The sequence below is a fragment of the Opisthocomus hoazin genome, chromosome 2 (assembly GCF_030867145.1).
Source record: "Opisthocomus hoazin isolate bOpiHoa1 chromosome 2, bOpiHoa1.hap1, whole genome shotgun sequence".
Classification (NCBI taxonomy): domain Eukaryota; kingdom Metazoa; phylum Chordata; class Aves; order Opisthocomiformes; family Opisthocomidae; genus Opisthocomus; species Opisthocomus hoazin.
Genome location: NC_134415.1, coordinates 4481156 through 4504254, shown reverse-complemented (window position 1 = coordinate 4504254; position 23099 = coordinate 4481156). Strand labels below are relative to the sequence as shown.

The 23099-nt window shown below is 38.2% G+C and overlaps 1 protein-coding gene across 1 annotated transcript in view; it reads left to right on the top strand.

Moving 5' to 3' along the window:
- The window catches only part of WDR27 (WD repeat domain 27), a 58743-nt gene that overhangs the window by 28879 nt on the left and 6765 nt on the right, over positions 1 to 23099 (top strand). Inside the window, 2 exon segments of the mRNA XM_075445411.1 lie at positions 1579 to 1681; positions 15249 to 15347. Of these exon segments, the coding sequence (XP_075301526.1) occupies positions 1579 to 1681; positions 15249 to 15347 (202 nt within the window).

Genomic DNA, 23099 nt, shown 5'->3' with positions numbered 1-23099 from the left:
ACTGTGAACTCAAAATGCCCATTGAGATCTTATACAGAAATTCAGCCAAATATATACTATCTGCAAAAGTTCAGAGTTAGACTCTGTAAAATGATGTATTTTCATGCATTCAGAAGTGTCTTCTTTTATACTTTACGAAGTGATAGCCATTGGATCAGTCATAAAGTAATGTTTTTGTTGAAGTATGCCTGTTTCACCTCGGTGAACGAGATCAGCTTGGCGTTCAGTGCGTTCTTACACATACATCCATGTCTAAAGCAGAACAGCACGGCATAAAAATTGAGATATTTCTGGACATGAGTTCAGTCAATCAAATTAACGTAGCATCTGTCATTTCACTGGCCAGAAGAAAGTGTATATCACAGTGCTGGCAGGAGATGTTACTCTCCAAATTTGTTCCTGGACCTAGCATACATAAAAAAAAGAATGTGTGACAGCTGTATTATGGCAAAGTATATGAACTTGTTTTGTAAGGAGAAGGGCAGGTTGACAGCATTCATAGTAAAGGCAAAAGAATACAGATTATTATCAGTGTGTTTTGAAATTATACATTAGGAGTATAAAAATAAAGCTCTGAAATGAAGTATACATATGTAAATGATAATTCTGAATGGGGTTGAAACTTGTATTAAAATGTCTTTAAACATTGAAGCAACTCTAAATACTACTTTTTTCCTTAGTTTTTTAGTGACTACAAGCTATCACATTTCCTTACAACCATGGATTTTATTGAAGTGGATATTAATCTTCATCTCATTAAAAAAATTGTTTTTTTAAAATGGGCCAAGCATGCTCAGCTATCAAAAAATTACTCCGCAACTCTACCTTTCAAGATAAACATAATAAGTAGGAAACTCATTCCTTGCCTTAGATTAAATGCGTTCCTTTCTTTTAGGCTGAATTAACACTGATAGGTAAGAAGCTCTACAGTTGTAGGGTAGATAGCTAGATTTATCGGTTTGGCATGTCATATGGATATTGCCTTTCTTGAGTTCACAAGATATAATAAATTAATGCGTGGAGTAGGAATGTAAATAGAGCAACGCAGATTAAATATCCAGATTTGGGTGTAAGAAAGTCAAGCAACAATTATTTATGTTATGATTCCACATACTGGATATTCATTTTATATACATTACTTGAGGGCAATTTCTAAAGCTTCACAGAGCAGACTGGAGACCACAACACCTTCCCCTTAATGCAGGGGAGTTTGGCTTTCCCTGCTGAGGTGGCTGACTAGGGGTAGCTTAATGGTAGGCATCACAGCTCCTTATTTCTAAATACTAATGATGTTTCTATCTTTGTAAACTAAACAAGGCCAAAGCGTGGTTTTGGGCATCGTCCTGGGGTAGTTTTGTTTGTTCTTTTTGTTTTTAGTCATTAATATCCTTTAAAGTCTTTCAATTTTGTCAAAACTTTGATGCAGAGATATCTATAGCTTCATGTGTGGATTTGCCTTAGTGAATTTGTAGACTGATACAGATGAGTATCAGTCTGAGTATTGGCAGGATTTCATGGAAATGGCAGTAAAAGAGCTAGTTTTTAGTTGGTGTGATTAAGACTGACATTTCTCTGAAGATGTGAACGTCGCTTGGAAGGGCACGCTAGTCGCTGCTATCAGTGTGGAATTGCAGTTTCTCCTTGTGAACGGTTTACAGCCAGCAGATCAGATGACAGATATGTAAGTAATGTTTTTTCTTATTTTCATCCTAAATGATAGGAGCTACTCACACTATATACAGAGTAGTCTTTTTATGCATGTTTCTAGGATTCAGCTTAATGTGCAAAACGAGGTCTGTTATACTACTTTATACTCCATTTATATGTAGAGGTTACATATGATTCCTGATCTGCATGTTCTTCATTTTGCCTGAAAAACCTTTGATCAACAAAATCTTAATGCTCAAAGCAATTGTTAAAAGCTTGTTTCTAAAGGTTTTCATAATGCTCGACTCTGAGATGCCACGTGCCATCGAAGACAAGAAGAATGGTATCCCCTATAGCCCAGCTTCACGTAGCGTGTACATATCTAACCACTGGAAACTACTTCAGCTCCCAAACGCAAGGTGACGCATCTTTCATTACTGGTTTCTTATGAACCAGTCAGCTGAACAGAAAATGAAAAGTCACTCAACTGCAATTAGAACTTTTCATAATTCCTGGTGTAACTTCGTGTGTGTTTCCTCCGCAGACAGGTTCTATTCTCATGCGGTGTCAGCTGTATTTATATTTCTACACTTAGCAAAGAGTCCTGAGCAAAAGGGTATCGCTACCTTTTTGAGTATGCACCTAATTTTATTTCTGTAGGTCCTGAGTTGCTGGCATGATGTTTTTCTTGGTGTTTGCTCAGAGACGGATGATTGCCAGCTTGCAGACAGGGCCCTTGAAACTGGGCTGGGGTTGGGTTCGTTGTAAACACAGCCTTTGAAAACAGCTGGGTAGGAAAGCTGTGTAACTTTTCTTCTAGGTCTTTCTAGGTGACTCATCAGGACTATGACACAGGGTTTCTGGTCAACTTCAAATTCAGAACAAAAGGAGCTTACTGTTGTGGCTAGTTTTGAAATACTGGCTCCAATCATGTGTGAAGGTCAGAGATTTTATTGGCAGATTGCTGGAGGTTTAGCAATAGCTAATGTGTTCTTGACATTTCCACGATAAAAGATATTTTTTTTAAGTTTCTGGTAATTTACATTTCAAAATGTAGTTTGCAATACAAAAGAAATGCTTTTTGCTTTGTGAAACAAAATGCATCTAATATTGATCTCAGCTCATGACGTATGTGATATATTTAGTCGAGATCACTAATTAAGGTTGATTTTGAATAGCATAAATAGAGGCGCAGTCACAAGACCTTTTGTCTTCTCTTTTGCATTGCGGCTATTGTTTGGAATTACTGCTGATGCAAGAAAATAAAGGCATAGAGCATGATTTTGCCCCAAACTCTGAATTATTGGGGCGTGGTTTCTTGTCGTAGTAAGCCGAATAGCTGGACTGTGGCCTGCTCTGGTTGGCATGTGGTCCCTGATGGGCGCAGCGCCAGCCAATGCTGCCTAGCGTGGCTCCTGGGTTGGAATTTTGCATAATTTGCATCGTATGTCTGTGGAGAACTTTCATTGTCCTGGTTGTTGTCCCCTCAGGAAAATTCAGTCCAGTTTTGGACTCTTGCTACAACTGTACTGTTAGGACAAAATACAGTTTTGGGGCATTTTTAGGAGGCTTCTCTTTGAACTGCTGAGACTGGATATACTTTTGTGTTTCCTTTTGAAAAAGAAAATTGAACATGGTACTGGATAGTCCATTAATATTGTTAAACTAATATTATCCTGACAGATGGACTGATGTGCAACTGGAACAGTTTTGAGAGTATCAAGAAGTCACATATTTTTTGCAGATCGTATTCTACTGAGTGAATGTCCACTGGAATTAAAAAAGCTGTATAAAAATTCAGCAGTGCAGATACGAAGTGTTATCTTGAAATAATGCATTCTGCAAATAAGTTATGTAACTTTCCACTGACCAGTAACTGCATCTTCAATCATCTTGGAGTTTAATTTGTCAAGTGCAATGCTTGCACCCTGTGGTTAACAGATCTGATTGATTTTCATGCCAAAAGAGGCAGAATTGGAATGTAATTGAGAGTCATTAATCTTAAACTCTCTTTTATATTTCACAATATCTGACGTGTGTGACAGAAAGGAATATGTTGGCTGCATTAATTAATAGCAAAATCAAAACCATATTCCTACAGGGCATAGAATCAGAAACCAAAATATGTTGTTGTAAACTGAGAGATGAAAATTCTGTCTGCCTTTTTCTCTGCTTACAAAGTATAGAACCTGTTTTATACGAGAACAACTTGGTATAGCTTCTGTGCGGCTGAAGCAGCCACTTGTTTTTATTTGAACTGCTTTTGTGCGTGTTAGCATGAGATATGTACATACTGTAAATCACGGGTTGCAAGTGTTCCCCTACCTGATTAGATTACTCCAGCTTCTTGAAGAAAAACTTAGTCAAGACCTGTGTAGCACTGGATGGTCTAATCAAAGCAAGTACCCACAGTATGCTGGTTTTGAACTGGGATTATCCTTTCCGTAACTCATTGTGATTAGAAAACGCAGGAAGTTAGCATTTCTAATATCAGGTCTTCTTTTTGTCTTAAATAGCCTGAGGTTACAAGTGGCTTGGATTGACTCTGTCTTAACTGAACACATGTAATATTTTAATTTCTAACCATTTTACAAGTGGACAGTTTGAGGTTTCTGAGTATGAGACAGTAGTATAAAGGAAGATGGACAAATGCTGTAATTAGTTTCAGGTTTCCATTCTCCTGGGCTCTGTATAAAAATATTTACCTAAACTTTTGTTGACCAAATCTGGAGAGTGTGAAATGCTACTTTTAAAAATAAAAATAGCTAATCTTCATCTTCTCTGCTCCATGTAATTCTAGTTAGCTGTTTTACTTCATGTCTAATTAGGTTCTTCATTCTTGTCATTGGAGACCTTAGGGCTCTGTGAATAAATTCCAAGTTTCCAGAAATGAAGTAAGGAATGCAGAAATAAAGATTTGGCTCTTTAATTGTTTTTGCATTGATTCTTGCTACTTCTCTTTGAACTGTAGACTTTAAGCCTCACTTTTTGACCCTGGTGCTGAAATGGAACTTGCTGACAGAAAAATCTGTGTCCATGTCAAATCTCCAGGCCTGGGCTCACAGTTCACACTGACTGACTCATGCTGCAAACCCAGAAGTTTTTCAGCATAGTGGGTTGCTACTTCAATAACAAAAAGACATGGGTAAAGGATGAAGTTCTCTTCCATTTATTTACACTTTTCATCAAAGTATAGAATCTTGCCTACAAGATTGTCTTTGAAACACATTCTAAATCCAGGTTTAAATTTATGCCTTCCAACTGTGAAGGCACCAAAGCTAGAGAGAGTAGGAAGATTGTTGCTTCTTCTCTGGAGGGCATCAACGCTGAAAGGGATAACAGGAGACAGGACAAGACAATTTGATGCTTGTGCATAACACCAGTGTACTAACCACTTGTTAATCCCTGATCATTATCATTTGTGCAAAACTGATTTTAAAGTCAATTCCCATTATGTAAGTGATGCTGGAAACATACTGGTCAGGGGGCACATCCAAAGAATTCTGCAAACCTGTGAGCGGTGGCTGGACGCAAACTTGGACCTGATGGTACTTGCAGACTCAGTTGTTTTCAGATACAAGATTCTGCATCAGCTGGCATGACACAAACTGTGAAATTTACTTATAGCTGACGCCTTAGTTTTCAATAGTTACAGAAGCTGATATTCCAAATAGAATGTCAGTCCTACTGAGAAATATACTTTAATGTTTTGCTGCCAGATATTTACTTAGTTGTAAAATTCGCTGTCCAAATTACATAATGTCTTTATGACTTTCCTTATGGGTTAGACTAACAACTTCTTTGAAAAGGACGAGAAAAATACATATTAAACAACAGAACTCTTAGTTTTATTTTTATCTATCCATGCCTGTCATGATGGGTAACTTTAAAAAGATTATTTCTGATTTTGTAACTCATAATTGCATTCAAAATGCAGTGTTCCTATCTGTTAAACTTGTCATCTATTTTACTTGGCCACATGTATTTTGGCTTTGAGAAGCCATAGTGAGAGGAGCTCTGTAATTTGAAGTAGTTTAAATTTTTAAAGTTTTTCCCCATATTTTCTGTAGTGTATGAATTGCCATACACTGGTGCAGAGTGAACACCTACATTTTACTTTGGATAAGCAGGGTGCACACCCCTCCTTGAAGCGTGTCTCCCTGTCCTCCCCATTTACTGTGCTTTGGTTTGTACTACAGAGTCATCTTGGATCACACAGATCGATTCCTTTCAGGGGAGGCTGAAGTGGAAAAGCAACTCCTGGAGCAAAGTGAATGCTCTCTGTGTGCTAACGGTGTTCAGCCCACAGAATCAGAGATGAGATAGCCCAGAGTAAAGCATCAGAATACGTTTGGAGGTTGGGTTGCCAGCACCGTTTTGTTCTATACATCTGCTCCTTTTGCACCGCACCACTTCCTAATGTAATCATTGCCATAGGAGTTTATGATCCATTTCTTGACTCCTGTAAATATAGTATTCACATTGGTCTTTCTATGGCTGAGTTCTGATTTATAAAATGGGGATTAGCAATGGTAACTTTCTTCTTTCCTTTCCTCTTTAAAAGAATAATTTAGATGAGGTCTATCTCAAATTGTTACCACTGTGGTCAGTTACTCTGATCTTATTTATATGAGACACTTCCACCCTTGTTTGTCTGTGGTGTGATGAGCTTAAAAACTGCACCTGGTTAGGTTCAGAATTGCATATAATGATTTAGATAGCAAGGAGAAAAAGACTTCAAGAACCCTAAAACGTGAATGATAAAATTATGTGGTTGTTTGTTCTCCCTTTGAGAGCACAATTTCACTAGAACATTTTAGGTGCTAATTAATGAATGGAAGATAAAAGACTACAGATGAGGGAAGAGGCAGGAGGCTGACAAAGGTATACTGGTATGGATGCATGTAAATGGAGAAGATGGGACTTGCCAGTAGTTCTGAATGTTTAGTTCATTCTCTCTTGTAGGTATCACTGATGTTCAAATTAGATATCTTTGATACAGTAGAGTATGCTGTAGTGTTTGCTTTAATGCTGGGTTTGGAAAAATAGGAGGATATTTTCTTTACTGGAAAATTACTTTTAGAAATGTCTGGTAGTGGAGATGTCTAGTATTGTTGTCTTGGTCTACACTTCGTACCAGCGGGCTTGCAGAACAGAATGTACTATATGGAGCAGTGGTAGGGACTATCTAGGTTATTTTGGTTTTCAGTGCCATAGGTATCCCACTTACATATTGCTCAAGTTTTCTTTTATATGTTCATATTGTTTAACTAAGATAGGCTTTAAGAGAAAACATCTGGAGTAAATAACATTAGTAATGTTTGCTGTGGAAAAACTAGGACTGACATTACTTGGCAGAAGCAAATCCATGGCAGAGAATGAATGACGGAGACTGCGACTGCCTCTCTGCCAGCTGTTGCTGGAGAAAATCTATCCCTTTCCAAAGACGAACACAGCTTGGTGTTACTCTTGAACCTCAGTTTTTTGGATTCTTTCTTACTGTCGTTAGCTTTTAGGCCTATTATCCTAGGAGGGAAGAGATAAACATTGCTTTCCTATTAATACACTCATGACTTTACAGTGTGATGTTACTTGGCTGTCTTTTTTGGTATCTTTGAAGGTTATTGAAAGTCTTCGCCTTGGTAGATTATTTTATGAACCATGGAATTATGTGAGCATAAGAACAATTTCTGCTCTTGTTTGCTTCTTGGTCAGTTCAGACTATTGCTTTATCTACGCCTCTACACCTCAGACCTGGCCACCGTAAAACCAGACCGGCAGTGGAGAGCAGCGGAGGATGTTCTGCTGGCTATTGACACGTTCATGTTTAGCTACTACAGAACTCCTTTTTTCTAGTGGCCTGTCAAACTGATGTTTAGGAGGCTGAAATGTGTTACTGGGTTAACCTCAAAGTTTGGTAATACTTCGGAGAGCTGAGTGGAAGCAAGAGAAATTAGCCTTTTTGCTAAAGAAAAATAGTTTTATGGAAAATTATGCCGTATTCAACTGTAGGCAAAACAGGATGTCGCAGCAGATATGAATACCCAAGGTGTGTTTTTGAATGCGTGCAGCAGTGAGGTGCTTCAAGTGGACATGTACAGATTACGCCCACAGAGCCGGTGTTTTCTATGTGCATGTCCTTCAGTCTACAACTGCTCTGACAGCAGCTGAATTTTGGGTATCGTTGGTATATATGCCTATAATCCTACTAGTTGATTGCGTTGTGCTTGCAGATTTATTAAGATGGGAGGATCCTTTGTAAAGATAATTCCCTGACATGCCGAAACATCTCAATGAAGATCCTCTGCATCATCTGAACCTTGCAGCATTTCTGCCAAGCAGCCAACACCAGCACGCAAGCAGGGAACGCGATTATTGGTACAGCTGATACAGCAGAGTCTTAGCAGCAGTCAGAAAAGAGCCATTTCTTTCCAGAGTGGGTGTGATCCAGCCATGCTGCTTTGTAAAGAGAGGTGAGGTAAATTTTCTTAGGACAAAATCTTAAAGTAATAATTCTGCACTCTGCGAAACCTAAGTTATAAAAGCAAAAGCAACCTAAACACAGCAGTGTGTGGTGCTACATAAATTCCAGAGGCAGGCGAATAAAGCCAATCATATGCATGGGGCTTTGAAATTGCCTAATTAAATATAAACTAAAATCAGGAAAAATATAAACTGGAAGCTTCTAAGAAGTGTGGCTTACAGAGGTAAGTCTGAGATGTGGTTTAGATCTGTTTATGTGGGGAAAATTCAGACTGTGCTAGCTGTAACTGCCAGCACACTGATACATTTGAAAAGCATACCCCACATCTCAAAAGAGGACTGATCTTGATAATATTAACTGTTTTAATAATAAAGAGCACTGTTCATTTTCACTGTTGCTCCTTTTGTAGTTCCATCGAAGGAACTGAGATGGAAGCTGGGATCTTGCTGTAGCGAGAAATTTCCTGTGGCTGCCAGCGACACTGGGGAAGGGACTCCACGATTTGGTGACAGGCTGGAATCAACTTCCCACGCTACCAAGTGGCGAGTGTATAAGATAACCCAGGACCGAAGAGGGTTGATCAGCGCTTACGATACTTGTGAAATCTGTTTTACTACGGCTGGATTTGGCACTGATGCCTGTAGTTCAGGTAGTCTAACACTTTCCACTATAATTCTGTTTTCAGTTGCCTGTAATTGAGAACGTTTTGGGCTGAAACTTTCCATACTGGGTGTCTGCTTCAGGCTGATTGTTGTTTTTCATTTCTGTAGAAGTAGTTCAGGTGCTTTTCCAGTTTGAAATTGAGGAAAAATACATGGGTCAGTGAGAGATGTATCCCAGTGTGAACAGGGGATGGTGGAGTGCAAGCCAAACAATTATATTGTGTAGTGTGGCAGTGTGCATCAGGTTTGGTGGCACTAGTGGAGGTAAATGGAGACTAATGCCTTAGGAATAAATCCAGATGTTTTGCATAAAAGTGTAAGTAAGATTATTTTGTTATTTTTCTATCAAGAGGCTTTAACACTTCCACCTCCTGTAGCTCATTTGAAATATTAGAAAAAAAAGTTGCAGGAAAAGGATTACTTTGGCCAATCTATGCAAAACTTCTGAAGAAAAAAAAATCTGTTTGTGTAAGGTCAAATTAGGTATCTTAGATACCAGTGTCTTTTTTTTTTCTTTTTTTTTTCCTTTTTTTTTCTTTTTTTTCTGTGATCTGTTTGTAGAACGTGCTCCAGTTTAAACCCACAGGAGTTACAAAGGGCTTTCCTTGAAAACGGTGTTGCTTTTCTGGTCCATGTGCAAGAGCTGATAACATGGATAGTTTTTCTGTTATGGTTTCAGTGTTTCTCTTTCTGATTTGCTTCTCCCCCTTTCCCTTCCCAGGAGAGAGTAGAGTGTGAGTAGTTCGACTGAAATGCGTATGGCCGTGGACTAGGCAGCAGTGGCAACAGATGGGGACAAGTTTGCTTTGAAGGCAGAGTGTAAGAAAACAGAGGAAAGAATTCGTAGTGAAACTCTGCAGGTAAAGAGTCGATTTATTTAGCACACTCTCTCTAGCAGTGCAGCAGAATTAAGTAGTTTTCCATTTGGATACTATTTCTTCCCCTCAAGGAGGAACCTTCACCCTTCTTCTCTGTCTCTTGCTACAAATTTAAAGCAGAAAGCACAGGCTTGTACATACATGCGAGGTGCTAAATACACTCTCGTACAGTGGGTTAATGAAAAAAGACCACTCCAAATTTTCTTCAGACTTCAAGTGAAAGGAAACACAAGTAAGTATGTGGTTATGGGTGCAGGAAACTTGTTTGGAAGCCATTGGTACAGGTAAATGATTTTTACTTTTGGCTGACCCTTGGGTAGAAATGGAAAGGAAATACCAATATCTGCTGAATCAGTATTTTTATTACAAGAAATTGGTCTTAATATAAAAAAAAGGGATTGACTTTGGCTAAAATCTATAACAGATTATATACACATATGCATTTTGGGTATTGCTGAGGACTTCCTAGACTGTTTTGCTTTCTTTTTTATTACATTTAGTTTGCTTGAAAATCTGTTCTTCCTCTGACATTGAACTCATATTTTCAACTTTTTTTTTTCTTATGTGGCTAGTGCTATGGTATCATTTGTAATTCACTTACTATTTTTTTTTTCTAAGGAGAAGAATATGCTAAAAAAATCTAGTAAGTATAGAATAGAAAAACAGTTTGAATGACATCAGAAATGAAGTAAAACTTGAATGGTGGCAGACTATAGTAGGAGAATGTTGATACTGGAGTTATTCCATTTCTTATGAATACCTGAATGTCATTTCTGTTAAAATACAATTTCCTTTGGACTGGGTGTTGGTTTTTTGATTTTTTTTTTTGCCGTTGAAGTTAAAAATAAATTTACTGAAAAGTTTATTTTCAATCTTGCACCAAGTTAACTTTTATTCTCGGAATCAAGACTGTTACTGGCTAGCTTAAATGTCCATGACTAGAGTTACTTAAACAGGAGCTGGTTTTATACAATTTTTTATGGTGATGTTTTTCTTTTAATCACATTTTATTGTCTTACATGTCCAAATTACTCTGATTTAAAATATTTTCTATTACTTTCCTTAAAAGCACAGTTATTGGAAGAGAAGATGATAGCAGCCACCACATAATAAACTATTCTGGCATGTAGTCAGGGACTCTGCCACTAGTTCTGTTGAAGCTGAACCACCACACCTAAATATTTACCATTTATAAGGCTAGAAATACAGCATCAGAAAGAAGCTTAACACTAATTCTGTTAGGATAGAGTTGTAGGAGTAAAGTAGAGTGGGAATGTTGTGTTCCCAGCCACGTTCTGTGTGTTTTGTCTAGCAGCTGTTCAATATAAAAGTAGTCTCAGTAGTAAAGATGAGAGGAAAGGTCGTCCCATTGCTGATGAATGCTTTGGTGGTAGCTACAGGCGGGCTTCTATCCATACTTGCTTGTCAATATTTTTCTCTTGCCCAGTGAATCTTGTTACACAATGTAACGATGCAGAAGCAGGCTGCATCCCAGCCTAACCTCTAGCTCAGGGCTTAGAATCATTTCTTGCAAGGCGGGAGGTAAGTGTTTGCATGCTTTTTAGGTTGGGAGGTGTGGTTAGCTAACATCTCTTTTTAGACAACCAGATATGCACTTGCTAGATTCTACTGAAACTGCACAACAGGCTCATAGCTTTTTTTGAAAGAAAGGTACAAGCCAAACGGTTGATTTAGGAACTGTGTGGAAGAGCATAAATTACTAGAATACCTGGGTTTCAAAACATTGGATTTATCTTCAAAATAACAGTGAAATATTATCACATCTATTTTACAGAGAGGAATGGGGCCATTGAGATTAAGCCAAAAATTAATGTGCTTCTCCGCAAATTAAACTGAGAACCTGGAATGGAAAATTAATTTTTATTGGATGAGTTTGGCAAAGTTCTGTAAGCCACTAGATTATGATGGAAAATGTTCGGCTTCACTAACCATGACTCCCTGTGATATGTTCTCTTGGTTAAAACAGGGAGCCATGTGTCTTCCTGGCTGAGAAACTGTTGGAAGGCATGGTAGAACTGTGATTTGGAGCATTTTGTGCTCTTGACTCTTGCTGCACTCGACTTTGCCTCTTCTTTGCACCTACATACGTGAAGGGGAGGGAGGAGAGTAGGCTGGCAGAGGAAAAGATAAGTGACAGTAAGGCAATTTAGGACCAGAAAGAGAAAAGATGGTGAGTGACAGAAAGCATAGTGCTGTCTGCTGCCTACACCTCTCTGCCAAAGACTGGTCTTGTGCTGAAGAACTGATGCAGCCATTCCAAAAACTTGCAGAGTAATTAGCTTGAGAAGGGTCATAATTGCTTGCAGTAGGAGTTTTGTAACTCTATTTTACTAGCTCCTCATGTGTCAGTTGTGCGGAGTCCAGAGGACTTTTGCTGTGTACCAAACACCTGAATTCTAGAGTTGATTTTATTCTTTCCAGTATTTTCCTCATTAGGTGATTTTCTGTTTAGGTTCTAACAAGTTCTAACAACGTTCTGTAGTGTGTTAAGAAACATGACGTATTTGTCCTGTTTTAGTTGTTCTCACGTTTCCAAGGGGGATGGACATGTGTACAATAGCTATGAGGAACAGGATCTGAATCACTTAAAAAAGTGTCATAGCGTCGCTGAGTATTGTGGTTCTGTTGAACCATTTTGACATGAGGTCCACAGGATTTTGGGGAGCTGTTCAGTAAGAATGATTTCTCCCTGTTTTCATGAATACTCTTTTTTTCGTTAATTAGATGCAGAGGAGCATCCTGTTTGGGAGACTGCAGCGCAGCTTGTAATGCTTCTTGCTCTCCTCTCACTCAGCGTACTCCTTTCCTTTCTGGAGTCTCCCTGGATTATGGACTTCTACAGCATCTCATCTCTCGTTTTCTTGAGACTTGTAGATTTCCATCAACTATGGAGCATGGCCACCTTGTTTGCTCTGGCACTATGGTGGTGGTGAAGTACAACCGGACTGAGGTCTCCACACCTCGTCCTTGCTGGAGTAAAAAAGTCATTGCTAGCTCTTGGTTTTGCAATGAAGTCCATGGGGAATATGGACAGGAGGGTCAGGTGATGGACAGTGTGAACAAGCTTGGCTATGAAGAAGAGAGCACGATGTTACAAGTACTGAGATAACACATAGATGTCAGCATCTGATAATTTTGATACCAGTTGAGCCTCAGTATGGTATCATCAGAGTGAAGAAAGGAAAGCCAGTAGGGAAGTAGGAGAATGGATGGATGCAGCCCTATACAATAAGAGAAATTTTGAAGGGTACCATTATGTTCGAACTCTGAAACCTTCTCTGTTTAAACCTAATTACTTGGCAATATTGCAAGGATGTGAAGTAAATAATCGACACCACCTCTTAATATTTTTATATCAGTGAAGAGGAATCTTATGTCTAATTGGAAGTATTTACAAACAGCAATTGCAGCATTTCTGTATGGAAACAGCAAGAACTTGAGTAGTCCTGTGTACAGACCAAATTTACTAATACACGGTCTTGTACTTCCCATCAGAGAAAATAATTTTCTGTCTGCAGACACATCAGAATGCTTTCCTTCATGTCATTATATCACTTTTACCTTGCTTGGGTTCCCCTTACCTATTTGTTCCCTTGTGAACCAATCATGTCCCAAGTGGTAGAAGTCACAGCAGCTGTGGGATGGCCACATGTTTTAAACAAACAAAAAAAAGCTGCTTTTATATGACTAGCAATCAAATACTCATTATTATGACCAGTTTCCTGAGATGTTTAAAAAGTAGGGAGGAGGGTCTTACTTTTTAAGACAGAATTTCCAGTTAACAAGCATTTGCTGTATCCTTTTAGGAAGGATGCAATGATTTTAACACATTACTGGGGACTCTGCTGCTTTCCCAGTTAGTATGGCAGTATCTCTGTGGAATGCTACAAAAGATCCAGAGGTTAAAAATGGATTCCTATGTTTCTGTCTCTTTTTTTTTGATACTTCATTTATGCCAGTAGATGGTTTTAATTCCATATCCTGGACCGAGTCCAGAATATATGAGGTATAGAAACTGGATGCAGTTGAGTAGATTCACAGTTGGCCTCTTGGTTTGTCTCTCAGTGAATAAGGTCATGAATGGAATATTTGACACTGAGGACTATCCGGTATTTCTTCAGTGCTGGTTTGGACTAGAGAATCTTTTGTGCTGGTTGATAAGATTTGTTTTCCAAGTGAGGCATGAAGTGTTTTTCAGGACCTGCAGTGGTCCACGAATCTTTCCATAAGTTGGGGAGACTGTCAGTTGAGTCCACAAGCTTTTGGGACGCATACCTTGTAGCAGTTTGCCGTCTGCTAGGGGAAGCTCAGCTACCTTGGGTCTGAATGATTAAACTCATTTTGGGGGACTATCAACAAAAAATTTAAGACAGGTCCCAGACAGTATTGTAACAGTATCTATGCACAGTTTGGTTAGGTTTATGTTAGGCTGTGCTCTGAAATCCGTGTGCAGAGTCTTACCTGCAGAGAATTAGTGAAGACAATGGAACGTTTTAATTTTTTATTCAAAGTGTAAAGTTTGGATTATTGTCTTTCTTTGACTATTTTTTGCATGCTTTACAATTTATTCTTTTGAGATAGACATTTTATTTATAATGTATTGAATAAGTGCATATTTTCTACATATTTTATGTGTCTTTTTTGATATGCCTTGTGCATGCATATTATCTGATGGTATCCTGCAAATAATTGTGATTTTTACTAGATAAGGCATAGTCTAAAACAATCCTATGTACCTGCAAGTGACTTTCACAAGTGTTTCTTATGCAGAGGACCTATACTACAGGATTTATTTTAAGATATTTTCTGTTTTGTTTATGTAAGAGAATGCTAATTTAATATCACAATGCAGCTGTTTTCATAGTATCAGTACGTCTATGACTTTCACTGAATTTTGGTTTGTTGATGCAGATTTGCACTGGCACTTTTTCATTGTTTGAGGCTGTATCAATGAGAATATAATTATTTTGCTACTAAATTTAATTTACTCCTTCGAAAGCACTTTCCTCTATTTCCTTTGAGAAGCAAAGGCAGACAGTATGCTTTTTCTGATCGATGACACCTGCATCATTCATAAAACTATTGATTTGTTATTGAATTCTATGCTGTTCAATTAAAAACTGCAAAGACCTACACAGAAACAGAAAAATTTTATTTAATGTAGCGACAAACAGAAGAGTTTTCCAATTTAGAAATCAAAGTTTTAGATTCTACATATTTTTACTTTAAAGAAAGAGTTTAAATTCTGAACACCCTTAAAAATATTTTTTAAAAGGGTCATTTTTTACCTGCCTACTTGAAATATACCTAGTGTTTAATTATTTAAGGGGAAAAGATAGCATTCCTTGTTCTAAATCATTTTTTTCATTTGCTAAATTGTCCCAAATTGTACAAATCAACCCTAAGATGTTGATGACTTTTATATCTGTTTAGCTAATATGAAAATTTTCTAGCTTAGCTGTAGGCTGAATCTTTAGTCTTCCTATACTATAATTTAGTGCTTCTAGAATGTGATAAATTTCCTTTAAGTGAAAATATAATCTCATTGTTTTTTAGGCTTACATATATGAAATGCGTTCAAGCACTTTTTTACATAAACTGGGGGGACACAGAGAATCTGTCATCAACGTGAGTTTTAGTCCCTCATCTCCACAGGTAATTTAGTGCTTTTTTTCATCTCGGTAATTGAAACATGTAAAATCTTCACTGTAAGTGTGCTTTTTACTACTTTTTTGTTTACCTGCCACTATGCTGTGCAGCTGTAAGGCCGTTCATCTACTTCCAGCTATAGTGTGGTTATTGGGTCAGTTATAAACTCATGGGAGATGCTGCTTGCTACAGAGACAAATGCTGTGACTGTCTGCCTACAAAGAGAAGTTCTGGCATGGGAACTGTTATGAACCTGTGCTCGATGAATGTTGGGAAAATGTACATCCACCTCAAATCACCTGAGCAGACTACTGATTCAGAGAATTTGAGAGAGAAAGAAGTAGGGACAGGGAAATGGCAAGGGGCTTCGGCCTGCCGTGATTACTCAAAGACCTGAAAGGTTTGAAAAACAGTGTTATTTTAAATGTGCTGTGTCGGAATAAATAGTGAAATAGCTCTAGCACAATGTTTTGAAAAATGGTTACTGTTGTGTTTCAAGCCTTTCGGATATCTACAGGTAAAAAGTACTCCCAAGAAGTTAGGCACCAGGCAATGACAGTTCCTATTTTTTTACTGAATATTACTACTATGCTGTGTTAACAGCCTGATATTTCAATGTAACGGTTTAATTATACTGCAGCAGTATGTACACAGGAGTCTGTTTTCTAAGTTTTGTCTTTAAATCAGCGCTTCCCTATGGCTAGATTATCATGTGAATACTTTGTATACTGTTTTGAATCCTACAGACTTACCTTCTCTGTTTTCACGTATTGAAACTGCCTCGACGCTTTCTGCTTTCTACACTTGTTCTTACTTTACAGAGACAACAGTGATCACTATATATATAAAAGAGTGCACAGTAGCTCCTCTTTACTTCACTGCCTCCTCAACACTGGCTGTACTTGCTACTATTAAAAATTGTTTATGGAGTAAGTAGAATTTCTTTACATGTGGGAGTATTGTCACATTTACATATCTCCTTCCATTTGTAAATAAAAACGCTAGCAGTTCTGTGGTTTTAGGATTTCTGGAAGTTTTATTCCTTACGTGTATGTTTTTTGAGCAGAGAAATTGTTAAGTGTTATCTTGTGGTGAACATTATTTATTTCTGCTCTTTGGATTCAGCAATGTTATATCGAACCAAATAGTGTAGTTTATTAAATTTTGTGCCCAGATTAGGACTAATTTCAGGTTCAGCATCGAACACAGTTCTGCAAAAATTATGTTACATACGGAAGAAAAAGCTGACCATAGTCTTGCAGCATCCTGGTCTGTGGTCCAGCTGCTGGACTGCATTTTGGTGGAAAATGTCTTGTTGGGGTTTACCTGTTGAAGGTCCAGAGGGTCAGCTGCAACAATGCTATGAATCAAGACTTTGAGGTAGCTGAGTTCAGGAAAATCACTTGTTGATCAGAGGGACAGAATCTGTAAAAAGGTGTAAAATAAATATTGGCTGTGGATCCAAGACAGACTGGTCCAAGTCTGAAGGTGTGCCTTAGGGCACAAAGCCTTTAATACTGAACTTTATGAAACATCACACAGTCAATTTATTCTTATGGTTAAGAGCCAAATCTGAAGTTCAAGGACCAAATCTGAAGTTCAGGTTGGCCTGCTCTAGGTGACCCCACTTGGGCAGGGGGATTGGACTAGATAACCCACAGAGGTCCCTTCCAACCCCGAACATTCTGTGATTCTGTGATTCTGTGATTCTGTGACAAGAAACCCTTTTCTTGAAGACCTCTTCCCTGAGAAGCAAAAGCTGTTGATTTGAACCAGCTGAAAAATTCCCCATAGATATGTTTCTGAGGGAAGATGTTGAAGCTACCGTTACTAGGAACACTCTACTAAAAAGCAAGGAATGTGCAGAAATTGCTCCTTTGAAGGATTATAGTTGAAACATAAATTCTATTAATCAGGTATAATTAGCTTCCTGAATGAGTATTTTTGGGGGAGCTGCAGAACAAAACAAAACAAAACAAAATCACCTGAGCTCTCCAATGTAAAGAGTTAGCGTGAAGTCACACTGAAAGGCACTAGGAGAAGATAAGAAATGCAATGGTAAGCTTGTAGAGTGGAAAAGAAGAAATCCACAAACGAATCAGAAAAAAATAATCCCATGCCTTGAAAGAAAGACTTTGTATTAGGCAGACAGAGTTTCCAACACTGGAAGATTTTTATACCTACCGCTACCACTACTATGGGGATTTAAAATTGACGCTATTCTTGTTTCATTTAAAGTTTAAATGAATATAGTCAAGAATTGTATTGGATTCTGAATAACCTCTGCACAAAGCCTCATTTCATTCAAAAGGAAACACTGGCAGGAGAAGGAGTAAAGGTTGAAAACAGAGAAGTGGCTGATGAGTGAAACGCAAACATTATGGCCGAGCTTTCTGCTGTGGAAAGATCCAGCCGAGAGTGAGGTGTACTGGCAGCACTCCAGTTCAGTGGTTGCTTGCCCAGCACCTGTCCATGAGGTAGTTTGTTCCAACCATTATTACACTTCTCACTTGCATAAATGTTCTTCCAGAAAAGAGGGAAAAACCCTAGATGGGTATAATAGTGATTTTTTTTACTGATGGGGAGCACTGTTGCTTTCGTCATAGGGTACTCTAGAATGATTTATAAGATGGTTGCTACAAAAGCTAGAGAAAGACAATAAGACAGAAGCTTTGCTTTTGTCTTAGATTTATTTTCAAGATGAAATCTCAATTTTAGCTTCTCATTGTCACTTCCTGGGTTTCAATCATTGTTCAAAATTTATGTAGGGAAAAGCATTCATCTTATAAAAAATATTAATTGAATTTCAATCTATTCTAGGGAATACACATTAAGGGTTATTATAGTGTTTAACTATAATAACGATAACTATTAACTATAACACATTTGAGTCAGTCTAAGTTAAAGTAGATTGGGAGTCTTCCAAGTATGGGAAAAATATATCAAGTGTCTTTGAAATGTTTCTGAGGCAAGATAAAAGCAAATTAGGACACTATTTCATCTGCTGTTTTTTTGGTGGCTTTTTTGTAGTTGAGTGTTGGGTTCATCTTTGTACAAGCTGGGTGAACGCTGTGTGGCAAAACCATCCAAGTTCACTCTAGCAGAGTATTCTTCTCATCAGTAGTCACATAAAAAAAAAAAATCAGAGAATAAGAAAAGAAGCTCCAAGCTCTGAGCCAAAGTACTGTGCTGGAAGTTATTGTTTCATGACAGAATCGTGACGTTTGAAATGAGTATGCATTGCTACCACCCTACTGATATACTGAGCGGTGGCTTCAAGAGAGAGAAAAAAACCCCACCCAAATACACTTTGATAGAACAGGCCCTGAGCAACCTGATCTGAGTTTAGCATTGACCTTATTTTGAGTAGAAGGTTGGATGAGATGATTTCCTGAAGTCCTCAGAAGGCTACCCGTCTGAAATATAGAGATATTTAAACACAAGCTCAATAAGTAAATGTAGGGCATTTGATGAAAAATAATGAAAAATATCATTTGCATTGGATGAAATATGGCAAATCTGTCCCATTCTCTTTCTAAAGGAAGTAAATATATGACAGTTTGATGTGACCACCCAACTGATATACTGAGAGATAACTTCAAGAGGAAAGAACACAAACCAAAATTAGACTATAATGGAAAAAGTCCTTAGTAACCTAGCCTGAGTCCAGTGTCAGCTTCACTTTGAGTAGGTTGGGTGGTAAGACATCCCGAAGTCCCTGCAAATTGAATTGTTCTCTGAATTTGTGATAGCGCACATGCTCCAGAAATGTCTTGTCACTGAAGGCATGGCAATTTACAATTGCCTTGTAGAAAACAGCATCTTTTGATGACCACAGAAGTTCAACTTCTGGCCTGTTTATCAGTAAAATATCTAATTTATGTGTGTGGAAAGTATCAATTGAAATTGTTACTCAAAGATATATTTTTTTTTTGCACTAATTTAAAAGTCTGATTTTATGTTTAGAAGTACAGCTATATTTCAAATAACATTAATTTCAGGTGTTATCGTATTGTGGCATGTTTAGGTTAAATAAAACCCAACTGTAAGTGCATTACTTGACAGCTGGAGAAAGTTAAGTGACTAGTAGAGATCTGGAAATCTCTTTCACAGATAGATTTGCGTGGAAGCCACTGAAAATTTCATATTGATTTTCTGCTAACCTGCTTGAAGGGAGATATATTTAATGTTCCCAGTAAGGATGTTTGCTTGTGGGTCTCTCGGATAGTAATGCAGTGTAGCATTAAACGCACCACGTTAGTCAGAATTGGCTACAGGTCGTTTTGGATGTGTCTGGAAATACAAGTTTTCATCTTTTACTAGCTACTAACAAAATATATTTTCCTGGTGGAAAATCTGGAAATTTTACTTTAGAACAGCTTGTATAAAAACTCCATTCTTTTGCAATTTTGGTTCACTTCGACATAAAATTTTCCACAATGTAGGCAGCTTTTGTAGTGATATGGAGAATTCTTTTTCCAACTTCAATTTGCTGAGTTTTGGCTTTAGTGTTAAATTAGTCTTGTCTCATTCCTACGTAGGGCACATTTTTTCCAGTAAGGTATTCTTCCTTGGGACTCAGGCCTATCTTGTCACAGACTGAATCATGTGGATTTAAAACCTGTGATCTGCTTGACCTCTAATATGAAGTAGAAGCAGAAGGTGGAAAGTAAGCTAGCTTGGACATCTAAGGGGAAGCTGTAGTCAGAAAAACTTGGGAGGGAGTGCATCTGAGAGTGCGAGCGCTCTCCCAGTGAACAAGAAAGCAGTGAGGAAGCGGCGAGGAAAAGGCTCGAAATGGAGGTCTGAGGAAAGCGAACAGGACACTTATTTTTAAGGCAGATAGCTTGATTAAATTCTGGCAACCCAGTAGCGGCCAAGGGACAGAGATCCTCTTGTACTATCTGCGATAATAAAAACTTCCATATCTGTGAAGGCTAGAAGTGGTTTACTGAAGCCTCAGAAAGGTGGACACTGAGCCTGGGGATGTAAGCACATTTGTGGGAAAGGACACCTGGTAAAAATCTGAAGACTGGTTATTTTCTTCTGGATTTTAATTAGCTTCGGAAGGAATAGGATTTTGCAAATAGGTTACTATTCATCTAAGAATAGGTTCTTTTGTGGAATTTTAGGAAATTCACAGATTGTCCTGAGCTGAACTTCTTCTATATATGCTTCTGTAGTAGAAGCCTATATGCCTCTACTATACATTTTAAACAATTACAGTTAATTTCCTTATAAAATGGATTTCTCTAAATGCAGTAATATCCTGAGTAGGAATTATTGGTACAAGAGAATAAAAGAGATGCTCTTTTTTGATCAGAAATGGACTATCGAATTGTTAATTGTTCTTAAATACAAGAATTCCCAAACCCATTGTTCTACTGTAGAGGCCGTGTTTTGCCATAGGCTTTTCTACTGTAGAGGCCTTCAGGCATCTGCTGTGCTGTGCTGCTACCTTAAAATTTGTACTCATGTGCCATTGTAGATGTTAAACAAAAGATGCTTGCAACTGCAGTGGTTTAAGCTAGCATATTTTACTTGATGCTTTTGCTGAGCTGAGGCTATATATGCAGTCCGTGAACTGCCTTGGCTGAGAACCTTCCGAGGCAGAGTGTGGTTAAGACTGGGTGACAAATCAGAGAAGGCTGTGAAAAAGAGGGGCTATTTAATGTTTCTGCAGCATGTCCTGGTGTGTCTTAATATCGAAACTTCAACTCTTCACTCATTTCACAAACCTATTCTCTTTCTACATACTACTTTAAGCTGCTGAGGAAGACATTTCATCAGTTTTCTGCATGAACAGTTGTGTGCAGTAATGCAGGCTTTGTGTGGATACTGACTGTGCCAAAGACTGTATGGCAGTTTGTGTCTGGTGAGAAGGTGTTTCCTTTACCCATGTCCAGCCAAAGAAGACAGCTGCATTAAAAAGGAAAAAAAAAAAAATCCTGCTGCTGACCTCATATGCATGCTTTCTGAGGCTGAATGCATTTCTCTGCTGGTCTTCTCCTTGAACTGTGAGCCAAATCTGTGTACTCTCATTTGTGTAATTTCAGGGAATTGAATGGGGATTTGGAGTGGATATCTCTTAAATGTAATGAACGTATCAGTTCAATTTTTCTATCCAATTTACCGAAATAGCAGTCTGACTAAACTTTAGTAATATTTTGTTTTCATTCACCATCATGTTCAACATCCCTCTTCTTTTATCCTCAAATGTACAGAATTATTATCATGGTATTAACTGTAAGAAAAATTGGGATGGCAGTTAATACAATTTATCTTAACTCTCATGGGCTAAAGGCTGTTCTAGTTTGATCAACTTGTAAATGGTTACCAAAACATTCATGTAAAGTAGTCCAAGGCAGCTGCATATGCCCTTTCTTATTCTTAAAAGACTCAAGACTTATGAGAAGGGGAAGGTGGATTCACTGGGCCAAACACTGGGGTGAAAAGATCTCTGCAAAGGGTAACAGCACCCTGAGTGCTGCTGAGCAAGTGAATCGTTGAGACAGTGAGTGAGACCTTTGGGGTTTTTTATGTAAGACAGTGCTTTTTTAAAAAATTATTAGCAATCACTGGCTTGTGCAACCCTGTGGTTTACAAGCCCATAACTTGTTAATAATCTATGGGATACTCTTCAAATTTAGAGAATTGCATAACCATTCAACTTTCAACTGTCAAATGGATTTAGAAATTCAGCCAAAGCATAGAAGTACAACTTGTCTTTTATCCTAAATTTAGTCCTAGTCGAAGTAGCTTGGGTGAAAAGAGAGGTTTCAGCTTTACCCACCTTTGGAAGATCCTCAAAGTGGACTTGGTTTCTTACAGTGCCTAGTTTGGCTGCCGCCTTTCAGTCACTGATTAAGTTTGCAAATCTTGACCCTTGCCTTTTTAAGAACTGCTTTCATGGACAAGAATGTAGAACTTTGGGTTCTACCACACTCCTGCAACACGGGTGGTTGAGCCTGTGGAGGACCTGTTAGCGTGACGCAGCAGATAGTCCTCCTGAGTCTATTCCAATTGCTGAGCATTCAGAATCAGAGATCCTCACTGCACGTGTATGTCTCTGCTTACAGCAGGAAGATCATTTCTTTTGCACTTTCTGACAAAACGCAGTAATGCTGCGTGCCATTTAATACAGGAGTTGGGGCTGTTTAGTGGAAAAATTTGTTTATATGAAAGAAATTCTTGAAAGTACATATGACAACTGTGAGGAAGGATGGCAGATTTTAAAAAAGAAAGCGCCTTCTGTAAGCTAGAAAGGACAATATAACTCAGTTTAATCATGGGATACTCCAGCCATTCTAAGTGTGTTGCCAGAAAACCACAGCTGTACTCCACATGATTTTAGATAAATATGCTTGCAGTGGCAAGCTTCTCAGTTCATAGCACATTTATCATAAAATCTTTACTGTACTGCTTACAAGTGTAGATATTTTATTGAATGGCTCTACGAGGTTAAAAGGGGTGGTACTAAAAAATTGGTTATTCTACTGTTCAGTGTGAATTCTGTTTACCAAGTATCTAGACAGGGAAGGCAGGGACCACTTGTGGACTGGAAAGAGATAGGATTGGCTAGGAGTAGGAAGGAAAGACACTAACTGTAGGCATAAGGATAATCTGGAGAACAGAAACCATCAGACAGAGAACAAGAGCGAAGAGGGAATGGTGGAGACTAACTGTAAGAACTGGAGGGAAAGAACATGTGCATGAGGAGAAGTGATGGTATTGGAGAGATGAAGAGAGTGCCTAGAG